The sequence below is a fragment of the Aspergillus nomiae genome (assembly GCF_001204775.2).
Source record: "Aspergillus nomiae NRRL 13137 chromosome Unknown contig00003, whole genome shotgun sequence".
In the NCBI taxonomy this organism is placed as follows: domain Eukaryota; kingdom Fungi; phylum Ascomycota; class Eurotiomycetes; order Eurotiales; family Aspergillaceae; genus Aspergillus; species Aspergillus nomiae.
Window position 1 is genome coordinate 132,366 of NW_015378058.1, and position 22,743 is coordinate 155,108.

General features: G+C 49.0%; 6 protein-coding genes across 6 annotated transcripts; 2 read left to right on the forward strand and 4 right to left on the reverse strand.

Annotated features, from left to right (window-relative positions):
• Window positions 1-1,636: 1,636 nt before the first annotated feature.
• ANOM_000444 (RNA exonuclease) lies at window positions 1,637-2,735 on the reverse strand (the record flags this gene model as incomplete). Its single annotated transcript, XM_015545702.1, has 2 exons — window positions 1,637-2,499; window positions 2,555-2,735. 2 exons carry the CDS (start codon window positions 2,733-2,735, stop codon window positions 1,637-1,639), a joined length of 1,044 nt encoding a protein of 347 aa, XP_015412340.1.
• Window positions 2,736-5,349: 2,614 nt separating this feature from the next.
• On the reverse strand, window positions 5,350-7,057 carry ANOM_000445 (sugar porter family MFS transporter; the record flags this gene model as incomplete). Its single annotated transcript, XM_015545703.1, has 2 exons — window positions 5,350-6,009; window positions 6,077-7,057. The coding sequence occupies 2 exons, from the start codon at window positions 7,055-7,057 to the stop codon at window positions 5,350-5,352; spliced, it is 1,641 nt and encodes a 546-aa protein (XP_015412339.1).
• A 3,138-nt stretch (window positions 7,058-10,195) lies between these two features.
• ANOM_000446 (uncharacterized protein) lies at window positions 10,196-10,985 on the reverse strand (the record flags this gene model as incomplete). Its single annotated transcript, XM_015545704.1, has 3 exons — window positions 10,196-10,459; window positions 10,597-10,825; window positions 10,933-10,985. The coding sequence occupies 3 exons, from the start codon at window positions 10,983-10,985 to the stop codon at window positions 10,196-10,198; spliced, it is 546 nt and encodes a 181-aa protein (XP_015412363.1).
• A 4,380-nt stretch (window positions 10,986-15,365) lies between these two features.
• Window positions 15,366-16,759, reverse strand: ANOM_000447 (glycoside hydrolase 5 family protein; the record flags this gene model as incomplete). The annotated part of the gene is made up of 3 exons (XM_015545705.1): window positions 15,366-15,667; window positions 15,717-15,845; window positions 15,895-16,759. 3 exons carry the CDS (start codon window positions 16,757-16,759, stop codon window positions 15,366-15,368), a joined length of 1,296 nt encoding a protein of 431 aa, XP_015412362.1.
• Window positions 16,760-18,213: 1,454 nt separating this feature from the next.
• Window positions 18,214-19,555, forward strand: ANOM_000448 (uncharacterized protein; the record flags this gene model as incomplete). Its single annotated transcript, XM_015545706.1, has 2 exons — window positions 18,214-18,866; window positions 18,927-19,555. The coding sequence occupies 2 exons, from the start codon at window positions 18,214-18,216 to the stop codon at window positions 19,447-19,449; spliced, it is 1,176 nt and encodes a 391-aa protein (XP_015412367.1). The 3' UTR covers window positions 19,450-19,555.
• Window positions 19,556-20,695: 1,140 nt separating this feature from the next.
• Window positions 20,696-22,354, forward strand: ANOM_000449 (proline permease PrnB; the record flags this gene model as incomplete). The annotated part of the gene is made up of 1 exon (XM_015545707.1): window positions 20,696-22,354. The coding sequence occupies one exon, from the start codon at window positions 20,696-20,698 to the stop codon at window positions 22,352-22,354; it is 1,659 nt and encodes a 552-aa protein (XP_015412366.1).
• Between the last annotated feature and the right edge of the window lie 389 nt (window positions 22,355-22,743).

Consider the following 22,743-nt stretch of genomic DNA (forward strand, 5'->3'; position numbering starts at 1 on the left):
GCTTTCGACAGCGCCGTCGAATAAGAGACGCGTATTGTGTAGAGGCTGGTGAGTAAGATGGGGGGTGCTCCACTATGGTGACGATCATCGCGAAATAATTGGACCCCTTTTTATAGGGAAACGCGAGTTGTTCCCACTAACTTCTTGGGTAGTTTTCTCCTGAGTACAATAGCACCAAGAGCCACCTCCTGGAGGTCTTCATCCTCTCGACGAAAGTGCTTAGCCAACAACTAAGACCGATAGTCGTAATATGTAGAGTACGTTTGGCATGAGACTGCTTCTTAGCAATACTGGTCAATGTGCAATTGCATGAGCGTACAACCGGTCCTACATGTACATCCGATCTGCCTTGGATAGATTGAACCGACCTCTGTCGTATGACCAATAAACTGTCCTTTTTACTAAAGTGATAATTAACGATCCACACAACTCGCTCTGTGCTTATACTTGGGAGATTGAAGTACTCAGCATTGAGTGGTCAAGTAGCTGTGTGGCGCTTGAACACCATGTATACAAGCACTCAAGGATTTCGTAGCTTGCTTTCTTTCCCCGTATTGTTTTCTGTGTTCTTAAAGATCATTCCAACAGAGAGTAAATATAAGTAAATAGTCCACCTTTGCGCCCTCCGACGTCATGCACTTTGCACAAGTAGCCATTAGGAGTCTAATAACTATTAGCAGGTCGTGGTCTATCCAGGTTGAAAACACTGAAAACGAGGAAACCATCGAAATCAAGGTTAGGGCCGACCCTAGTCTCAGCACATATTTCAACATATCAAGCGCGAGAATCTGGACGAAATATTTACACGTCTCACAGGGTCACGGATTTTGTGAACTAAAGGAATTCACCAAGCATATGATCCTCCCAAGGCATACTGTTATGACTCTTACGGCGCAAGCCAAGTTGCATTATCTCCATCAAATAGAACCATCCAGGCTGAGGCCCAGATGACACTTCTGAACCTCCAGTCTTGCCCCTCTCCTCGCCCACCTGGTCTGTGCATTGGCCACAATGGACATAGCAGTAAGTGTTTGCCCTGAACCTGTCTAGCCCCTCACTGTCCACGATGATGATATACTTACTCTGTTGTTCTCTGAAACTTTTCATCTATGGTGAAATCTATTTCCTTTACAAGACGGGTCTCTGAGCAAATCATGTTTTCTCTATGGTCTTTCCGCCCAAAGGCAACATACATTGGACATATCACTGACCAGAAAAGCCCGCTACAGAATTCAGCACTACCCTACGGCGTGTCCGCACGCGGTTCATGCCTCACAGATCTTTATAAGGGTATGTTAAGAGTTTCACATTCTTATGCCGGCCATAGTACCCTCCAGAGACCCCTAGGCCTCAGCTTGATATTTTGTCTGGGTCCCTCTATACAAGTGTCCCTTATACAGGTGGATGTGCTAGCCGAAGAAATGGTAGATATAGCTTTATGACTACTTCACGACAGCGGTGAAGAAGTAGAGCATTGTTTGGATATCAAAATTATAAAATTAATCCCACATCACCTGAATTATTCCAGAGTATTAGGATATGTGAGTAGGGTAGTGAGGTAAGTTCTCACTCGACCAAACATTCCAATATTCCAACTGGGCGTATCACAATGCACGAAAATTATATAACACTACAATCAATCTTTACCATTTTCAAACGGTATACTGTCCTCCCTTTCCTGGGCGGATGAGTAGGAGCTTGGTACTGCTAGTATAGCGCTCTGCTCCATCGCCCACTTCTTCAGTTTGTCCGGATTGCGGACACACCAGAGCAACACTTCTCTGGTCGCAAGAGTGTCTTCGACACAGTCGTGTCCATTCCTGGACTGTTGGATACTTATCCCCAGGAAATCTTGACACAATGTCTTCAGCCTCCAAGTTCGCTTGCAACCAGATCCCACCATTTCCTTGGACACCGCACGCTTTGTAACAGTGGTGGTATCGAGGGTCTTTGCATGCGTCATCCCCAAAGCACGCACATCATTCCGAAGCGCATGGCCAACCAAGATGGTATCGCCATCCACAAACTTCAGCACTTCCGCCCGCGCTTCCTCCCAGCCGTTCACTGTCTTGCCTTTCCTTCTCATATCCTCCAAGCGGCCTGCTGTCATGCCACTCCATGGTGTACACCAATCTGTGACAGGCTTTGTCGGAACGACAGCCTTGTCGACCAGTATCTCCCCGGATAGTACATCCACCGCGCAGACCTGGACTACCTCATTCTGGCCCCGACCCACCTGGACCATTTCACAGTCGATGGCCACAACCGATCGCCGACTTGGGCTGGTTTCATGCCCCCTAGAGGTATCCGGGTGGCGCATTCGAGCAACATGTGGGTTCGTAGAATGGCACAATGCCTCCAAGTCCTGGAGAATCTTGGCCTGCGCGGGCTTTAGGACAACCGACCAGTCCCTGTATGGAGCCGCCGGCTTTGCTACTTCAAACAAAGGCACCTTTTGCCATTTGCCCTTTCCTTTCCTCGATTGGCCTTTCGATTGGCCTACATTTTGTTGTCAGCTTGTATGGTATGTCAAGGATAATAATATGCTACTTACCCTGCTGTGGGCAGTTGCCCTTCTTTCCGGACAGCTCAACGCTCTCGTTGGCCTGTCCCGCCCCATCCTTCATATCCCATTCCCCCTTGGCCGATGGGGCTGTGAGAGAGAAAGTCCCGTTTGTCTCCCTTCCGTTGGGGTAGGTGTTGCTCCCCATCCGCGAATGCTCAAAGCCCGGCATTGTAGGTACTGTATATATAACGGTAGGAGTAGATGTGCTAATGCTTGACAAAGGCAGTCGATTCGATTGGAGTATAGCTGTGTGCTTATATAGCTATAAAAGGGATGTTTTAACGTGATGTGGGGTTCCTTGGTAAAGTAAAGGAATAGGAAGCAATGTGGACGGACGAGGAAAGATAGATCCGCTAGGTTCCAGTACACCGGTAATAGTTATATCATTCGTACGTCTACATACGTGCTATCGAAGTAATCGGTGGCTTGACGCAAGACGCTCCTGCCCGAATGAGTCATCATGGTGACGCTAAGCGAAATAGCCCATCCCCAAAGAGTACTTATAATTGCCCAGCCTCGTAACCATGCCACTTAATAGTGTCAATGGTACTCCTAGCCACATGATAGTCTGATCATTGGCCACGCTGTGCCGCTGGTGCTGTTGAGGCTACAATATCCGGGCTATACCTGTGGTCAAGTAACCACCCCGTAAAACAACAGACAAAGCGATTATCTGTCTGGAAATGGTGACAAAGGCATGGTTTCAGTAAGACAAAGCTTGATCATTCACGATAGAGACTGACAAAGGTTTCATCATCATTATTCCCGTTGCTTTGTTCAAGTCAAACAGCGCTGCATCAGGTCGAGACATTCGGTGACGCTCGACTAAAGTCTTTGGAACAAAGGACACCATGGCGCAGTAGTTAAATGAGCCCTATTTCCCACAGTTCCACAATATATCGCTACCATTGAGACCAGGTTGAACCACCTCAATCTAAATTGTGCAAAAAGACAGAACCCTAAAGCCGAGCTCTTGCGTAGCCATGGCGTTCTTGAGACTTTTCAAGCGCGAGAAATTCCACAATTGCCGCCTACAGGGCAGGCCACATCCCTTCGCTCGGAACTACTTCAGGATCGAAATTGATATTCCACGTGAGGAACAGCGTGGCAAGCACAAGAGGGTTTCTCTCGTATCCGTGATTTTGGCTTGCGTCAAGCAACTCCGCGACCCCTCAAGTGCTCAGAGGCTTCTGGCTCTGCATCCAGAGGAAAAGCATGGGAGGGTCCATTTCAGGGTGAGGGGTACGACAATTGACGAGGCCTTTGAGAATCTGCGGCAAAACTTGGTAGAGGTACAGTATCACTTCCGGAGTTCTTTTAAAATTCATGAGGGATTCGTTTCAATGCCGCTCAAGTGTCGCCGTACGAAACACTCGCCAACTATGTTTGTCATGAGATGGTGTGAGGGTGGAAGAAACAGGTTCTCGATCTGGCCAATGGCTATTGAGATACCGAGTTTAAAAGGTCCCTTGGGTAACGCCTTGGAGAGTAAACGGATTGAAAAACTTCGGTACTTGATGGGCAAGGAAAGGAAGGGAGGGACAAGGCTACACGGATTAGTGTTTGCTTTCAATCTTTCGGATTGAAACTACGTCCGCTCACGACTTTACTATTTTTCTCGTTTCTCTCATTGTTAGTTCCATGGTGTTTATCGTTTAGGTATCGATACAGCTTGTCAACACATTCGAGACTTGCCATGACAGACTTAATCTTTCTTATCTATAATGTTGTAATTGCGACTTTTAACTCCTAAGACCATGCCATGAAAGCAAGGCTTTCAATTCTCACCGTTCCTAAAAATATTGCACCTTACTAATTAGTTGCAACCTTCCTCTGTCGCATCACTTGCAAATTGTTGAGAAGCCCTAGCTATATGTGCAATCTCTATTCGATATATAGGCTTAACATATATCGCAAGTAACGTACAAAAGAAGAATATAGAAGATATAGAAGTATGGACTGCGATAATATCCCTAGTACCCTCATAGATAGACCGACACTACGGAAGATACTAGCGGCAAGTCCACCTTGATTCGGCTTCCTATATTTTTGTACCTATTTCACTCACTCGAGTAGTTTACTTGGGGTATTTATCCAAATTTTTCAATCTTTTTCCATTTAGGGGCCCAGTATGGAAAGATTCCAAGTATTCGCCAGGCGTACGAGTCACCAAGTAGTCGACATGATGCAGATCGCTAGATTGGTGTCTCGGACGACTTAACTGTGGAGGGAAGTGTCACGGCAGACCAGACGAAACCTAGGTTCTATTCCGAAACTGTAGTAGGACTAGATCTGTTGTTTATAATGTTCTAGTAGCTTTTTAGTATTATCAATATTAGGCCTGGTATCTAGCCAAGAAGGTTGTGGCAGCGGCCCAGGGACCTACAGACTTCATGTAAAGTGCTGACTGCTCACTACAAAATGTTCGAGTGCAGGATAGGTGTGTGAAGGCGTAGACCAGCAAGGTAACCAAACAAAAGGTATCATCATATTTTAACAATGTAATACAATGAGAATTAGAGCCAAAGCTCTACCTGGCTATCAGCCGGTTCCGGTCGTGTGGCAAAATCTACTGCAAGATATTATTGAAGAGGAAACTGAGAAGAAAATTGAAGTAATGAATCTTTAATAGTACAAGGCCTTATAAGAAGACCTGAAGGATATATAACAAGTTAAAGCAAATGGATATATCATGTAACCCATAATCCCATATATACGAGAAGAGTATTCACAAGAAAAGTGCAAATAACCAACTCCAAATGAAAAACCACCCAAACCCCTTTTTATGCGTTCTCGGCGTGATAGGAGTGAGACTCCTTGCGTCCATACTGGTTGCCATACTGCTGGTCGTGAAGGGAAGGCATCTCGAAGTTGCTGCTCTTCCAGGGAGTGACCTTGTTGACGTACATCCAGTCGAGCTCCTCGAGAGTGCGGCCCTTACCCTCGATAACGAAGAAGTAGACGACGAGGGCAGCGGCCGCCAAGCATCCAGCGAAGACGTATCCGTATGCAAAGTCAATTGCACCAGTAATGAAGGGGGTGAAGAAACCGATGAGGAAGTTCCAGCACCAGTTCGACGCGGTGGCCAGAGCCATGCCCTTGGCACGGTACTTGGAGGGGAACAATTCGGCGCAGATAGCCCAGATCATTGGACCCCAGGTCATGGCGTAAGCCGTGATGAAGAAGCAAGCAACAACAACCATACCCTTGCCAGGGCCGGGGGTGTTTTCGGGGTTCTGGACGTCCAACATGAAGTGGCCAATAGAAGCGAAGATCATGAAGCAAACGAACATGAAACCAGCACCAGCAATGAGAGACTTGCGGCGACCGAAGTTCTCAACGATGTATAGACCACCAAAAGTGGTACCGAAGTTGACAGCACCGAGAATAACTTGCGTGATGAAGCTGTTCGAGATACCGGCACCTTGGAAGATAGTGGTTCCCTGTTAGGTTTAGATGTTAGCACGTGACCTCTGGTAGCACTAGGCTGAATCAGGAAGGGATGCTTACATAATAGAAAAAGTAGTTGGCGCCAGTCAGCTGTTGCAAAGACTGCAAGACCATACCCAGGGCAATACGGTACAACATGCGAGGAGCAGTGATGAACTCGTGCCAAACCTGCTCTTGGGATTCGGCGTCGAGTTGATGCTGGATCTCTTCGATCTCCTGGAGGATGACGCGGTGATTCTCGGGAACACCATAGAGCTTGGACATGGTGTTGCGAGCACTGTCGACACGACCGTGACGGTACTCGAAACGGGGGCTCTCAGGGAAGCAAGCCATGCCACCGCCGAGAACGAGAGCAAAAAGGAAGGTAAGACCCAAGGTGATCCGCCATTGCTCAGTGCCCTCGAGATGCTCAGTTCCCAAGTTAATGCAGTAGGAAAGGAAGATGCCGAGAGTGACGAACAGCTGGTAGCAACTGATCATGGCACCACGGACCTGGCGAGGAGCACTCTCACCCTGGTACATAGGAACAAGCAGGGAGCAACCACCGACACCAAGACCAGTCACCCAACGGCCCATGACCATCTGAACCCATTTACCGGCAGGGGAGGAGATCTGAACAATCAGTCCGACGTTCAGGATAATACACCAGAAGGTGATAGACCATTTACGACCAAGCTTATCGGCAATAGGAGCAGCAACCAGAGAACCAATCAAGGTACCGATGGACAACAGACTGACAATGAGACCGGAGCGGACATTGCTGAAGTAATATTTACCCTCGTCGTTCAGTTGACCATACCGTTCAAGGTAGTTGGGCATCTCCTGGAAACCAGAAATCTGACCGGTATCGTATCCGAAGAGAAGACCACCCATAGAAACGAATGCACCCATAACAAACGCCCGCAGGGTAATGCGGGGAACTGGGGTATCAACACCAATTTCCACAGGCTTGTTAGGAGCCACAGACTCTTGGCTGGAGTATTGGGGAGCGCCAGCTGGGCTGATCATCTCCCCATGTTGGGCAGAAGTCTCAACACCCATGGTGGAGAGTATGTGGGAGGAGGCGGTAAGAGTGTATTTGTTCGACCTTATTCGCAATTAGACATCAAAAGGCTAATACCGAATAGGTGGATAAAAGGTAATATATGAAGATAGAGGATTTCCCAAAAGAAGAGAATGGTATACCTCTAGGCTTAGGGGGCAAAGGTATTTGGGAAGACAGAAGTGGGAATTGGAATTATGGATTCAAAAAGGGGAGATCTGTGTCCTTTTTATGCCAAAACCTCGTGCGAAAAAAAAAATAGACAAAAAAAATATTCAAAAAGGGAAGGGAGAAAATTTCCACGAGAAACTAGTGAGGAGGACTGTCCCAATGTGGAGAGCCGACCTTACGGCCAGTGTCCGTCCGGGACACGGGGATAATTGACAACACTACCCGCATTTCTGTCCAGGGCGCGCAAACGATTGGAGAAAAGGCCGGCCGAAACCGACAGCCATGGGCCAGTGAGGCCAGCCGAAGTGCGAGGAAGCGGCCGACACAAACAGGGGGACAGGCAACAGTTCGGGATCCACGGCCCCCTCGGGGTGGCCTCTGGTTCGTCGCGGTGGCCAACCCCAATGGGACACAGCCTGGAGACTGGCGGTACAGCGAGATGAAGGGATCAGCGCCACTGACGGTCATAACTGGATTGAGGCGTGTGTCAGAATTTAACCGTGGTTCCCTATGACGTCGCTATCCAGGTAAGTTCTGTCGGCTTCGGAAGGAGTGTGTGTAGCGTTCGCAATAGGTAGTAGTGACCTCGGCATGCCTAGAAGGAGTACGGTGACTGAAGCCGTCTTGGCTTGGTGGGCGAAGGCATCCTGCGTCGATGTGGCATGCGTGTATTCAATCTCTAGTAATCGATTTGTTGGGGTTTGGCCAGTCACGAGTCCAGGTGCCGGGGGTGTGGAGCACTAGACTGAAAACATCGCACAGAGCTTAACTGTTCCTGGCATAGCGCCACCCACAACTCCAGAATCTCGGCATCATCGGCCACACATGGCCGGAATTTCACGGGGAGTGTGGGAGAGGCATTTCCTGGAGGTGATATGGAGAAAACGAGGGGAGACTTCCCCTTCTGTTGACCGGTGAAGCCCAACCTGGAGAATATCAGGATGCAGGGACCGCGATGAAAAGAGGGGAAATGCGGAGTGAACGTCGCTGCCTACGACTATGATAACATCGCATATAGCATCGGTTTACTATCGAATTTACAACGCCATCGTTTGCGAGAACGGTATCATGGTCACATGAGCCTCAGTAATGACAATACCCTTATTACTATTACTAATAGCACGGCGGACGGCCGATCCATGTTACCGTGAAGAAAACAGAGCAATGCCGACCGAAATGGGCGAGCCATCGGCACCGAAAAATAGCTTCACGGCATCGTTGCTTGTTGGGATTTTCCCAGGCATCTTGGTTGTCCCGACCGAGCCGACTCTCGTCAGTGGCGTTGGATCTCGTGCATGGTTGGCTCCAGAACCATCCAAGCTTTGTGGATGGAAATTAGCCATTCGTCAACAAAACATTCTAGAAATTACCAGGAACTCTAACTTATCAAAATGATCGTTACGAACATCTATACTCGTTTCGATAAGATCAGTGTTTCGTTAGTTTCAAGGAAGTTGAAAAATAAATCTAAGATAAAAAACAAATTAAAACCCCTCATCCCTTTTTACCCCTTACAGAGTAAACAACATCCCCGACCTTGTACGGACAAATCGGAAACGCGCGGAAAAACTCTTGTCCAAATAGGGCTTCGTCGTCATGTGGTCGCTTAGATTGAATGACGTACCCCCCGCAAATTTTCTGTCTGGAGCAACTCCACGACAACCGACCTGGAACCTCTGGAACTCTTTCGCTTGCGTAGAAACTTCCCTTCCAGGCAAAGGTCGGCCCTGTCATTCGGGATCAATCATCTTCCGGCCCACGATTGCTTCTCCACACGCCACCACACTGCCACATTTTTGAATGTCAGGTGAGCCAGATGTCCAAGAGCTTGTACTATTTTCGCCATTCCTACGTACTACTCGCTTGAATCATGAATGAACGGTCCGGATTGAGGCCCTCACGGCGTCCTTTGCATGATCTTATCTGGATCGCCACGTTCTGTTCATATGGGTCTTTGCGTTGCGTTTCGGACAGTCCCGATGGCCGAAGGCTTAATCCCGAACTGGGCTGATACCTCTGTAGAGGATGCTGGAATGCACAGATCCATCTGTGCTGATTAAAAATTTCGTAGCTTACCATTCGATTGGTAATTCCGGGGCTATTCTAGTAGCTTCTTGAGCTTTTAGAGTTTCTGTTGCTGTATACTTCCGTCTGCCGTTGTAGGCGGAACGCTGCGGAGTATAGGCATCCCTCCCAATAGCTGTGACTATATTCTCATAGCTTGTTGCCAGCTTTTCTCTACATAATCTTTCCGGATGTAGTATTCATGTCCCTGTGGTTGACATGTGTTCGCAAGTTCAGGCTAAATAGCTCATTTACACCTATTCCGTGGATATATATTTTATAAACAAAGTCGGATCGAACGTACTAGTATCTACAGTAACGAACTAGTCCTCAAAGTTATGCGGGTAATATAAAACTAGTCAGGTATTTCTATGATGAAGTGACTTTTGTACACTTACGCTTTAGCAAAAGTCGAGTACTGACACTTCAAGGTCGTATATCGCGCGTGTGGCAATATCGTGTCATGTGGGCAAACAAACCGGGACCGGTCACATGACTATCATCGTATGGGCATTTTGGCTTTGGGTTGGTAATCACCGGGTCTAGGCATAAGTATTCCATAGATGCCGTGACAGAACGGGCGTCCGTGTGCTCCGTCTGACATGCTTCCGCCGGCTTACATCCGATCCCGAAGGATCCGCAGGATCAGCAAATGAACGAATGATAAAAGTGCCATTTCGTTTTACCCCAACGGTTACATCACAGATCAAGAGCAGCCAAGAAAAGAATTAAGCCTTTGTTGACGGTATGCCCAAGACAATATCGCCCCGCGTCCCTGGAACCTCGCCAATTCGGACCTCACGTTCAATTTCGTCTCACCTACCTGCAAACTGGACTTTAAAGTGACCTTCTCGAAGACGACAACCACATCGGAACTCCCGAATTGGAAATATGAGATGTTGTCACCCTTCTTGGCATGACCCGGCATTGTCCGGAGCGTCCAGATCGTAAAAATCATGGCCACCCTTGAGCTTTTCTCTGCGTCTCGTGATCATATACGGGTTCCAGACCAGCCTCCGGTGGCCGGACAGGTGGCCATTCTTGGCAGCAACCTGGAGGTAGACTTGGTCCTGGGTATTGTTGACCTCGATGGTCTCGCCGCCCATGGGCGCATGCTGACGGTGGTAGTCGGTAGGGCCTAGGAAAACAGGCATGGACGTCTCGTTCTGGTAATCGATAAGTCGTGCTTTGCAGCGATTTCTCAATCGGCCATTCCACTCCCATGGCATCGATGCCGGCAATGGTGACGTTACCTTCCACAATATCCCAATTCCCGTTGACCTTGGAGTCGGCTACAACTGACAACGAGCTTTTCGTCATTCGGCCCCGCGAGCGGACGAGTCGTGTCGATATCCTTACACTCCTGAGCAAACCAATCATTGAACGACACCCACCCGGACTTGGGTTCCGCCCAGAGACCCGCCTCCTGGTTACACTTTTCGTTTCGATAGAAAGAGTATACAGAGGCAGCGGACTGAGGTGTGCCCAAGAACAAGCCAGTAGGAAAGCCAGCTGGGATCCGTGTTCGAATTCTATGGCTGAATTTCCGTCTGGTGGCCCCGGAGCGTGGGCTGATCGTCTTTATCCTCTCTCTCGGCGTCCAGGCGGTCCTCCCTCTTGACGTGACGCTTGGACCGACAAGTCTTTCCACGTTCCCAGCGATAACTCTCCGTGATTGTACGTTGCGCCCATTTCTGATATAAGCTGATATCTACTGTTCGCGCGATAGCAGGGCTTTTTCGGATCTAGGCTATCCAGCTTCAGAATAAACTTATCTGGTCTCTCTACTGTTCAGGCCTTTTAGACAGCGTCGCTAATCTGTCATATAAAGCCATGGTATATCTCAAACGCCAACTATTTCCCGGAGTTTTCCGCTAACTGTGTGGCCCAAGTACCTACGATACTAGTAGGTATAAGAATTGACATTGGCTTGTACTTCTTTCTATTCATAGACTGAATCCTGGCCTGGCAGATAAAGGCTAAGATGATTAGTATCATCCCCAAGGCGCAATCGTCGGCCAGGATACCCCCACGAATGGTAGACTCTTTGTACTGCAATATCTATCAGATGCCATTAACCTACTATGGCAGTAGCCTAACCGGGGCATGCGCCTCTTCTGACATAAGCCGCTTCTCGGGGTCAACACCCAGAGCCTGGCAGGGTTCCGTGAACGTCGGTGGATGGATGCACGTACTAAGATGCAACATTTAACGGCACCTAGTGATGTCTTTTCGATAGAAACTCGGACACAGTTGGGCAGGTACTGCCGCACGGTAACCTAGATGCTTGGATATTTCTTAACCAAGTCCTCGTATCACCAGGTCGTCATGTACCCGGCCCTAAAAGCTGAGGATCAACAGGGCCATAATCTGATATCTTAGTCACTCGAAATAAGTTGCATAAGCTAATGCCCATTGCCTTCTTTGGCGATTGTCACATGGAGACTCTTGGTCTCGTATGTGGCGCTTGTAGCCCATAATATCTTTGGTTTGATATTGGATTGTTTGTTGTAACTCGCTGCCATTGCGAGGCCTGGATAACATGAATAAAGTGCTCAAAGATACTGCCAAATTATGAGTAAAACCCATCCTTGTGTATTCTAGGACAGTGTTGCAGCTATCATGATAAGACGACCTGATATTTTGTTGAGCATGCAGATTCCAAGCACATGCAACCACCTGAAGCTGGATGCTCATGTGTACGGTGTTGAGAAAGTACTGGGTTAGTACACCTCAGTATCCAGTTATCGAGTCCTTGACGTCGAGAGTTGGAGGCTTTCTTTTTGAATGGCAAATTAGTGCCCCTCCTTTCACTCTGGGGCGATTCTCACATGGTCCTTATGTAGATAAACCTAAGTGCTCAGATTTTGTATAGGCATAGCCATCTAGGGTCGTGAATCTGCCCTCAATTCATTCGCCCGGGATCGCTAGGGAGAAGTAACTTCCGACGCCGCCGGATCTTGAAAAAGCGCTAGGTACCAAACTATATGCAAATGGTTAGTAGGCGGTTAGAAAGCAGTTAGGGAACCGTTACTCATTTTTGAACTGCTTAGGAAACCCTTACCAACTGCTTCATCGACCTCTTTTTCTGACGCGCGATCATTGACATTACTATTCTTGTGGTTACTAAAATGACTGCGCAGGTTGTTCGTGGCTGAACACCGCTTCTAAAATAGTTACTGATCAGTTAGTATTCTCAATAAAGGAAGTATTTCTATGCATTTAGGAAGTGGCTCGAAAGGGCTTAGAAAGGGACATACCGCGGCTTTAGAACAGTGCTCGGCCCGACAGAAAAGCTGCCTATAATATAAAGCGATTTGGCAGCCAGAGTCGCGCACCCCAGTTTCGACGGTGTCCGGAGGAGGGGGCATCATCGTCTTCCTCGATCTCGAAAGCTTCGACAAGTGCAAGCAAATCAGGCCTCATGAGGTTATTGTCCGCTGCACGGAGTCCACCTGCCTGAATCACAGCGTCTGTGATCGTCTCATCCCAACTCTCACCCTTCACATCCTTCTTGAGCTGGATGGAGTGCTTGCAAGTCAACCCCTTCCTGGCCCATGTACAGTTACCACACTCACGACCAAAGAGGGACATGGTACGGCCATTGCCATGCAACAGGATCGGCATATGCCTAAGGCACCCTCAGAGCGCGCGGGTTTAGAATATATGCGGAATCAGACATATCCCTCTTCGAGTCCAGGGACGCTGCGCGTATAAAAGAGAAACAGCCTGGGGAGGGGGCGCTATTTTATCGATTATCTTTCTGACCTGGTTCTAGGACGTATGTGAAGGAACCTGGGGTAAGATGAAGGAATTGCGACTGTTTTCTTTTTGAACGCCCTTTAATCTATATGACTCGTACGAATGCACTTTGTGTCTTGAAGGATTTAATGTCGGAGAAACCGAGATTCGGTGTGGCAGCTAAAATTGCTTAATAGACCAACTTTCTTGAGCCTCGATTGGCCAAGGGGAGAAAAGGCTATTGATCAGGTAGCTTTATGAATTAGCAACTGACTGTTCAGTCCAACTCAATGCAATGCAACAACTTACTGAGTATTAAAGCAGTGTTGGATTCTCCCTACTATCCTTCAGGAGACCGACTGACAGCGCCGAGTAACCGTGTCAGCTGAGCTTCACACAGCTGCTTTCAAGGTGAGAGGTTCCTGAGGAGAGACACTGTAGCGACCCGTGGGACTAGATGAGAACACAGGAGATGAAGAGGGATGAGAATGGAAATGAGAAGGCATAGATTACGCTGATAACAATTCTCTTCGTTCCTTTGAAGAAACACTACTGTCTTCCATTCACGCGCGTTGTTGTCTTCGCTGTCTCCCAAGCCCCTTTTCTACCCTGCTTCTGTGTCCTCTTGATATCACTCAATCGGGAAGACATAATCACTGGTTTCCCAATTAGATACTTGGCGCACCTCATTGCCGTCCTTTGGAGCAAGGTATCGCTTGTTTAACAGTATCTCAAGCTGAGGTGTTCCTCACCTGGGACGCCATATAGCGACTGGATCGGCTCAGTATGTATATATGCCTTTACTATAAGATAATATTCAAACGAGGCACGCGTACCGAATCGAGTCAAATCGGGGGGAATAGTTGTCTTCTTGTTATTTGGGAAAGATTGCCGCAACCTATTTGACATCCCCTTGGTTCCTTCCCTTTCTAACAATGTGTGAAAAAGCGGGAAGAACATATGAGATCCAACGATCAGGTTGACTCCAGCTTACTAGTGAGGCTTGACTGAACTGTGAATGCTCACCAGGCAGAGGCTGCACTCAAAAGCTGTCTCTATCCTGACGTCCGCACTGGCTTCGGAAGTTGGTGTTAGATATTTTCCCACTTCCTCGTCTTCGGTACTACCGGCTCTTCGGCCATTTCACAGTAAAGGATATATGTGCCCTGGGCTTCAAAGTATCAACATCTTATTCTGAGTGTGTTCAACCCTTCGATTAACCCTGTTAGAATGGGACAAGAGGAAGAATCTTTTGGTACTGGCGCACTCTTGAGTACTCTGCGATGTTTGAGCTGATCTCCCCCTCAACGCTATTTGCAAAGTTATTCGCCTCTTCGTTGGGGAGTTCGAGCGTTCGGCGAGGTATTATTCCAGTCTTCATAGCCTTTCAAGGCATTATAGAAGGTCAGCAGCCGTGATAATGTATGAAGCTCCTGCGCGCAAGTAGACATAATGATGCATGCTTTTATCTTGTGGTCACTTGAGCAGTGATGTGCATAGACTGAAGCGAAGGATAGATGTGGTAAAGATATGAGAGAGAGTGAGCTGAAAATGGCAAAAAGCTTTATATAAGGCTATGATGAATCTGATTCATATTGAATACATGCTGAACGGCAGATATTTGATCACTGAAAAGACAGAATCAGTTCATTTTATGGAGCACATGCGGAGAAGTAACGTCATTAGTAGGGGAATAGATTAACTAGCGGGAAGATCTAAATCTCTACATTGAATAAACCTGACCGGGGGATATACGTCCCCAACCTCACCCCCAAAGCTGGTGGCAGGTGCAAAAGAGTCTCACTCCTGCTCTACTTCTCCACTACATCTCGTACTGCCTTCATAGTATCCAATCAAGTTGTGGAGAGCAAATGAGTGATCAAGGAATTGTATACTTCGTATAATCATCTCCAGCGATATAGGGGCAGAATTGCTTATGATTACAACTACTAGGGTAATATGTGCCATGCAGCTTAGACGTATATGAAGCTGAGCCGATCTCAATATATTCTTGTTTCTTTCACAAATAACGGTCGACTACTTAAAATCCCGAAGGGGCTATAATAGTTATGCTATCTCACAAGGCTGTGCCATTCCATTCCCCTCTGGTATTACATATAACTTTCGTTGCAACAAATCCACCGGGTGAAAAGGTGTTGCATTACGCACTCAAGGAAATACTACCCCGTACATGTGCCGCTAGTGAAGGAATGGGAATTTGAGCGACATCTTAGAGTGAAGTTTGTACTTCATTTGATTTCAAAGATACATTCGTCAACAAGCACTTTCTTGTACAACTATTTCTTCACCATCTCACATGCGCAGTTCGTATCACTTACGACTGTTAATAGCTGCAACATGGTCAGTCACGAGACACTTGAACTCATCGGTTCCGTAGTAGAAGGTGTTGCCATCGTCTGGCGATGGTCCACCGCTCAATTGATCTCCGTATTGCCAGTAGAGGTCAGCAGAAATGGCAGTCGTGTTCAGTGCCGTGTTTTGCCAGAGTTTCTCAACGGCACAATGATCCGAGGTCACTCCGTACTCCTCGAACATGCAAGGCTTTCCAGCCGCCCTGCAGGCTGCCCCGTGCGAGGTGACCCAGCCGTTGCCCCAGTCATTTGTGGTTCCCCCTAACAACATTAGCTTCCACCGTTTAGCTTGCTCTCAATATAAACTTACAGCTGCTGGGATAGAGATGGAAGGTTCCGAAGTCGATCGTGGGAATGGCCAGGTTCTTCGCGAAGTCACTTCCCTCAGAGTATTGGTACGGGTAGCTTCCGTCCGAGCCAGCCTCGAGGCCGAAGCCCTCTGCTTTTTGTTAGAGTTTGTGATACTGAACAAGACCAGGCTCACTTACCATCACCAATGCAAACCAAATGCTTCGAGTCCAACGACTTAATATACTGGCTGGTACTCTCGATCCAGTTATACAGTACGGTGGTTTCACAGCCCTGGCAACGGGGCTCATTGGCCAATTCCCATGCAAAGATAGCCGAAGAGTCACTGTACCGCGAAATGACGGCCTTGATGTAAGCGCGATAGGCTTCCTGCATGGCGTCGTTGGTGTAGAATTCCTCCTTCGATCCACCGAACGCCTTGACGTACGCATTGATACCACCATAATCATCCCAGAAGTTGACGAAATTAATGATCAACTTAATACCATGCTTCTCTGCCGAGGAGACCACGTAGTCTAACCGTTGAAGGCCGTCTTCCCCCTCATTGACGGTTGCCGTACCATCCGCCAGAAGATGGTAGTAAACAGAGCCATCAGTGGGCTTCTCGTTGACATCATTGAACCCCCAGACACGAAGGATCTTGAGACCGGATTCCTGCAAGTGACTGAACACGAGATCCACATCATCGTTGTTCTTCTGGAATCCAATCCAGTATGAGTTGGAACCGGCAAAGTATCCTGTCTTGCCATCAATCACGAAATTGAGACCTGAAGTGGTAACGAAGGAGCCAGGTGTAGCAGATGGACTCGGACTGGGCGAGACGGTTGAAGATGACGCTTGGGGAAGGGCAAAGGCCAATTGGGCCGACACCAGGCCGGCCGCAGTAAGAAGTGAAGGGCTAAGCTTCATGATGCTTGCTTCGAGTGACAATGCGTTGCTGCTGGCTCTGCACTTCCTGTTTCTGAAAGGCAGCCAGGTCCTTGAGGTCCAGGTGTTCTTATAATCTGGAGAAATGCGCGCCCGGTCGACATCCTGGGCCCACATATGTATCGGACGATGCTCCGCTCTTGATCCAGACTACCTAAAACAGCTCCATGTCTCTTTTTGGAACGGACCCAGTTAAGCGCTTGCAAGCAAGATGGTCAAGTCAGATTGCAGGAAATGTTGAAACAGGCGTCATGACAATTTTTCCGACTGGACCCCGTGCAGAAATGTGGGGAAATTAATTAATTAACTCAGCACTGGAGGTGTTTCGGTCCGTGGAGGATGGGGTATAGTGGAGAATGCGAGTCGGGAGTTGAAACCTCGATTCCCTAAGTAGCCGTTGCACGTATAGTCGATTCGCGACGATCTTTATTATCCTGCATGGCACTATGAACTAATCCACTGCGGAGTGTATCTCCGAGTAGCATGATCACAGACCACAGAAATATGTGAGTGATGCGGGAATTATAACCTACTTTTATGCTCCGGGGGAAATCAGGTGATTTGGGTTGTTGTACCTGACGATCACATCATTTATGCAGAAAGGCATGTTTTTGTATACACCTTTCAATCGGATTCTCCCTCAATGTCAGTCACACTTCCCTGGGTCGACCGGTCCGATTTTCTCCGCATACCATATTGTGTATCTGCTACGGAAATCTCTTCGATTTCTCTGGATATGGGCTTCGATACGCTAAACGCTTTGAATTCCACACAAAGAACCACGTGTGCAACGAAGTGGAACATGCTGTAGAGGCTAACACCAGGTGTTATGACTCGGTCGCATCTGCCTCCAGAGATCACCATTTAGTTATCGACATGGTCCAACGTCTGAAATGAGACTATGGACCAAATGTCCTTGCCATGATGAGCAACCTCACTCAATACAGCATTGGCTGGGTGGGCAACAGCGTAAATTTACGCGTTTGGTTTCCGACACCTGGTGACCTGGTGAGGATGTTGATTTAAGAAATCGTAAAGACGGTTTTAGAGGATACAAACAACCCTGGCAGTGTATTCTGAGATGAGCCTGTTGAGGGCTACGTGATGTCCTGTGGCTTTCTCTGAGATTTTCTCAGGATATTACAGTCCACTGTGAATACATGTTTAACTAGCAGTAGTATTTTGACTGCTGGGTGGGTCTCTCCGAGTGTGTTTCTGGGTGGAGAATGCGAGAACACAAAGTGGGGAAATGTGTATGGAGTAATCCAGCTCGTGCGGGGCTCAGAATAGGGCAATGTTGACACTTGACAGCCATAGCACTGTGGACTAGCTGAAAGGGCCTCAAGACTTGTAGGCAACTGGGCAGTCTACCTACCCAGACCACCTCTTTTTATATGAACAGGTTCTTGGCAGTGCTTCTGCCTTATGCCAAGGCCCCGTTTATCAGGCAGCAACTATGACATGTGACAGATAACGAATTATCTCATCGCGGCACGGTTTCCAGCCTTAGGATTGACAACCTTTGATTCCACACTCTTATCCATAGCCCAGATCAGTACTATAGTCATACGATGGGCAAGCTACAGCAGAATTGCGATCTCAATGATCTTCCTCCTCCGTACGAACAGGTCGTCTCAGGGCAACCCTCTTTAGGCAATGTCGACAACGACTCTCTTCCTCCTCTGGCTGGGCCGTCCACAGCGGCTCTCCCGGTCACCGAGAATCAAGTACAAGATAATGACAGAGCTGACATAACCGAGCGACCGTCCACGACCATGTCGCCCTTTTTGAGCAAAGATCCCGCCGCACTTCACAGTCTTATCAGTCATGAGGCTCGCATTCCCCCACGACCGTGTCTAAGTGTCCGTGGTGCACACCAAGAGACCCATCCCGACCGAAATGATCGCAAGGAAAATCGCACGGAGTCAGTGGTCGACTTTGACTTCAGGATCAATATGACGAACTATGTGGTGGGAGACCCCGATTGCGATGCGGGCTGGTTTCAGTTGCGCGTAGCGCGGGACGGGGATGGGCAGAAGATATATCGGGGTGGACGATGTCGGTCGCGTACCTGGAAGCGCCACGCAAGAGGGAGAGGTATCAGGCTACCAAGCGTAGAAGACGGCACTGATGCTGAGAATGTCGGGTTGGTCGAGGATGATGCAGGGCCGGATCTCATGGGCTGGTGCGAGCGGTTCTGCCAGGACCCATCGCCTGTCAAATCGTATGTTTGTTGTGTTGACTTCGTTTGCTTAACACATATGATACTAATCTGCTGGTGCAGCTTCACGTTCACCCGCCATATGGAGAACTTCAACTCATCCATCATCCATTCTACTTTAACTTCTCATCTACGGTCCCTCAACTACCAAGGCAACATCGACATCTCCACATCCTTCTCCAACCGGTCGTTTACGGTCTACTCGCCGCATTGGATTAACCGTGCCCGGAACAATAACTTTGTGTACTATACCTGTCTTATTCTTCAACTGTGGCTGATCACCTGGCCGATTATCTGGCTCCTGGAACGCCGGTATGCGGTTGTTGGGTCCGTGTGGCTGTTCTCCCAGGAGGTAGGATCCCAGCACGTCTACGCACGGAACCGAGACGAAGCCGGTATCGCGGAGGATTTGGCCCCGGTGGTTACCCAGGCCGCATGGGAACGAAGGGTGGACGGCAAGGTCCTTTCTCAGCAGGACATGCGACTTCTCCGGCGGCTTGAGCGTGAAGGTCAAGAGCGTGGCGGAAGAATTCTGGTAGTGAACTGGGATCGGATTAGCGGATGGGGACGTGACCAGTATACTTGAATCGGACTATCAGCTCGGCCCTATGGACCCTTGGCGAAAGTGGTACAATGGTTATCCTTGGGTTATACTTGGCTTGAGACGCTCGCGTAAACGTGCTTTGATCTCTTTTGAAGATAGCATTTATGAACATTGGATGGACTTATCGTCGTCCGGCTCTGTGCGGTATATAACTGGAGGATAAATGAGATTCGCTGACGAAGGGATCTTGTCGCATGCTCCATGATCTCGCACTTCTCATGGGTATGTCCGGTCACCGGCATTGTTGTGCACACCGGCCCGCTATCGAAACCGTTGTCAGTACGCCCTTATTGGACATCACTGGGCGCGATTGCAGAAATCGCGACTAATGCAGAGTGAACCATAAGCGAGATGTCCGTGGGTCTCTCCCGATATGCTTCAGTTTGACGTGCACACGCCCTGACGATTCCATGATAACCACACCACCAGCATCCGGACCGGTGTCCGGACCGGTGAATTAAGATTTAACTATCCGGGGCAATAAATTAGTCCGCAGAGTGGCGTAGATGAGGGATTCTCATGCAGGTGGTAAGGCTAAAGAAGGTGGTCGTGGTCGGCTCGAGTGATTTGGTTGATATCTCCGGTTTTCACATGGGATCTCTTATCGGGGTTCTCCCTAGGTAGATATGACATGATACTTTCAGCGGACCTGAATGAGTTGAATGCAAATTGATTGTAATGGAATTGACATTATCGCACTGTGTCTCCGGAACCCCATTCAACATCAGCCCTTCGAGTAAGCCACGGGGCACTTGGCCATGGACAAGAACGAGACGAAGGAAGTCAACGGCTGATAAGCGTGAACCCTAAAACAAGCCACCTGAGCCTCCCCCTCCAATCACCGGAGGGTCAACACGACAAGTATGCAAATTTCCCCGCATGTTGATTCCTTCTTATCAGCATCCGGTCGCAATTTCCAGTTCATGTCTGCCCAGGTTCTTGGCCGACCCAACCAGTGAGCGCGCGTACCAGCCGAGTTCTTCCCGTGAATGAAGCCAGACTAAGACAAATACGGTGCGAGGTCACTGTATGAAGCTGCCGATAAGGCAACACATGCTACGCCCGAGACCAGTGGCTTGTTCGTTGCTCTTCTTGGCCCGCATCGTCTTGCGACTTTATAACCGAGGGTGTCCCGCGCGTGGCCTCATCTCTCACTGCTGACCATTTCTCAAAACCAACATATTACTCTGGTTGCTGAATTCTTCCCCCTACTCTGGACTACGGCAACATGGGTTCCGGAGAAAAGCCCACTGTCGCTCCGGCGGCGTTCCATTCCCATGACCCTGAGTCCGGCGATGTCAAGTCGGGCACCATGCAGGCCATGGTGGAGGCCGACCTGCTCGATGAGCGATACATGAATACCCAACGTGGTCTCAAAAATCGACATGTACAGCTGATGGCATTGGGAGGTACAATTGGAACCGGTCTGTTCGTGGGTTCGGGTCAAGCGCTAGTCATTGGTGGGCCATTGTCTCTGCTCCTGGGCTACACCTTCATCTCCGCACTCATTTATGCGATCGTCACTGGAATCGCCGAAGTCGGTGCCTACATGCCAGTCCACGGTGGCACCATGAGCTATCATGGTTTTCGCTATGTCTCACGGAGCTTGGGCTTCGCCATGGGATACCTGTACTGGTACTCGTTAGCGATTCTGGCAGCCTATGAAATCGTCGCCGCGTCCATGGTCATCGAGTACTGGCCTACTAGCGTCCATATCGCCGTCTGGATTACCATCATGCTAGTGGTCATTGTGGCACTCAACTTTCTTCCGGTCGGTGCCTACGGAGAGAGCGAATTCTGGTTTGCCGGGATCAAAATCATCACCCTCATCGGCCTTCTCCTCCTCTCCTTCATCCTCTTCTGGGGCGGCGGTCCGAACCGTCAGCGTCTCGGCTTCCATTACTGGAAAGACCCCGGTGTCATGAACACATACTTGGTCAGTGGGGATCGTGGTCGCTTTGTCGGTCTCTTACAATGCATCGTCAAGAGTGCCATCGCGTTCCTCTTTGCCCCCGAACTCGTGGTGATCAGTGGCGGTGAGATGGAATCCCCGCGCCGGAACATCCCTAAGGTTGCACGTCGCTATATCTACCGACTCGTCATCTTCTACTTCCTAGGTTCGCTTGCGATTGGCGTCATCTGCCCGTCCAACGCCGCGGAGTTGGTACACGGCGATGGCCACGATGCCTCCTCCTCCCCCTTCGTCGTCGCGATTGCCAACGCCGGAATTCCCGCACTGAATCACATCGTCAATGCGGCCATCCTCACGTCTGCCTGGTCGGCCGGAAACTCCTTCCTCTACATGTCGTCCCGCTCACTCTACAGTCTGGCGGTATCGGGCAATGCCCCCAGCATCTTCAAAACCTGCAACCGGTGGGGTGTCCCTTACTACGCGGTCGGCGTCTCTTCCCTCTTCCTCTTTCTCGCATACCTCTCTGTGGGGAGCGGCAGCAACACGGTCTTTAACTGGCTGATCAACTTCACCAACACCTCCGGGTTTATCAGTTGGACCTGCTGCGGCATCATCTACATCCGGTGGAACAAGGCCATCAACGTGCAAGGCATCGAGAAGCCCTACCGCTCCGTCATGCAGCCCTATGGCATGTATATCGGCATGGGTGGTGCGATCTTCTTGGCTCTCATCAACGGCTTCACTTGCTTCTTCCCATCGGAATGGTCCGCATCCAACTTCTTCACCGCTTACATCGGTATTCCCGCCTTCCTCGTCTTATACGCCGGTCACCGGATTCTGTTCTGGCAAGACCCATGGGCGTGGCGACCAGAAGAGGTGGACCTGCAAACAGGATTACAGGAGATTTTGGCGGCAGAGAAACCACCCCGACCGAGGGATACATGGGGCAGGAAGCTGATGGCGCTGATCGAATGATTTCATCGCGGCTCATTCTCCTAATTTCGGGATTCGAGTTACGAATTGCCTGCCTATGTGCAAGCGTAGTTTAATATCTCCATAGCTATGTTTCCGCTCTCAATGATACCAACTCAATGCATTATTGTTTTACTATCGTCACTGCGACAGATAAGGCGCTTATTACGTATGCGATTCGTTATGATATGCGTGACCCACCTGCCCCATCATCTTATCTTGATAAAGTTGTCCCTTTCTCGGCATGTTTTTGGTACCTACGTGGGGCGTTTATTTTAGTTTGTGGACTTTTGTTCTTCCGGCGGAGATTGATTCCTCAGGTACCGTCGGAGGGGTCTTTTGACTGTAGATGAGCCAGCACTACTAATAGGTGATTATTGCGTAATATCAAC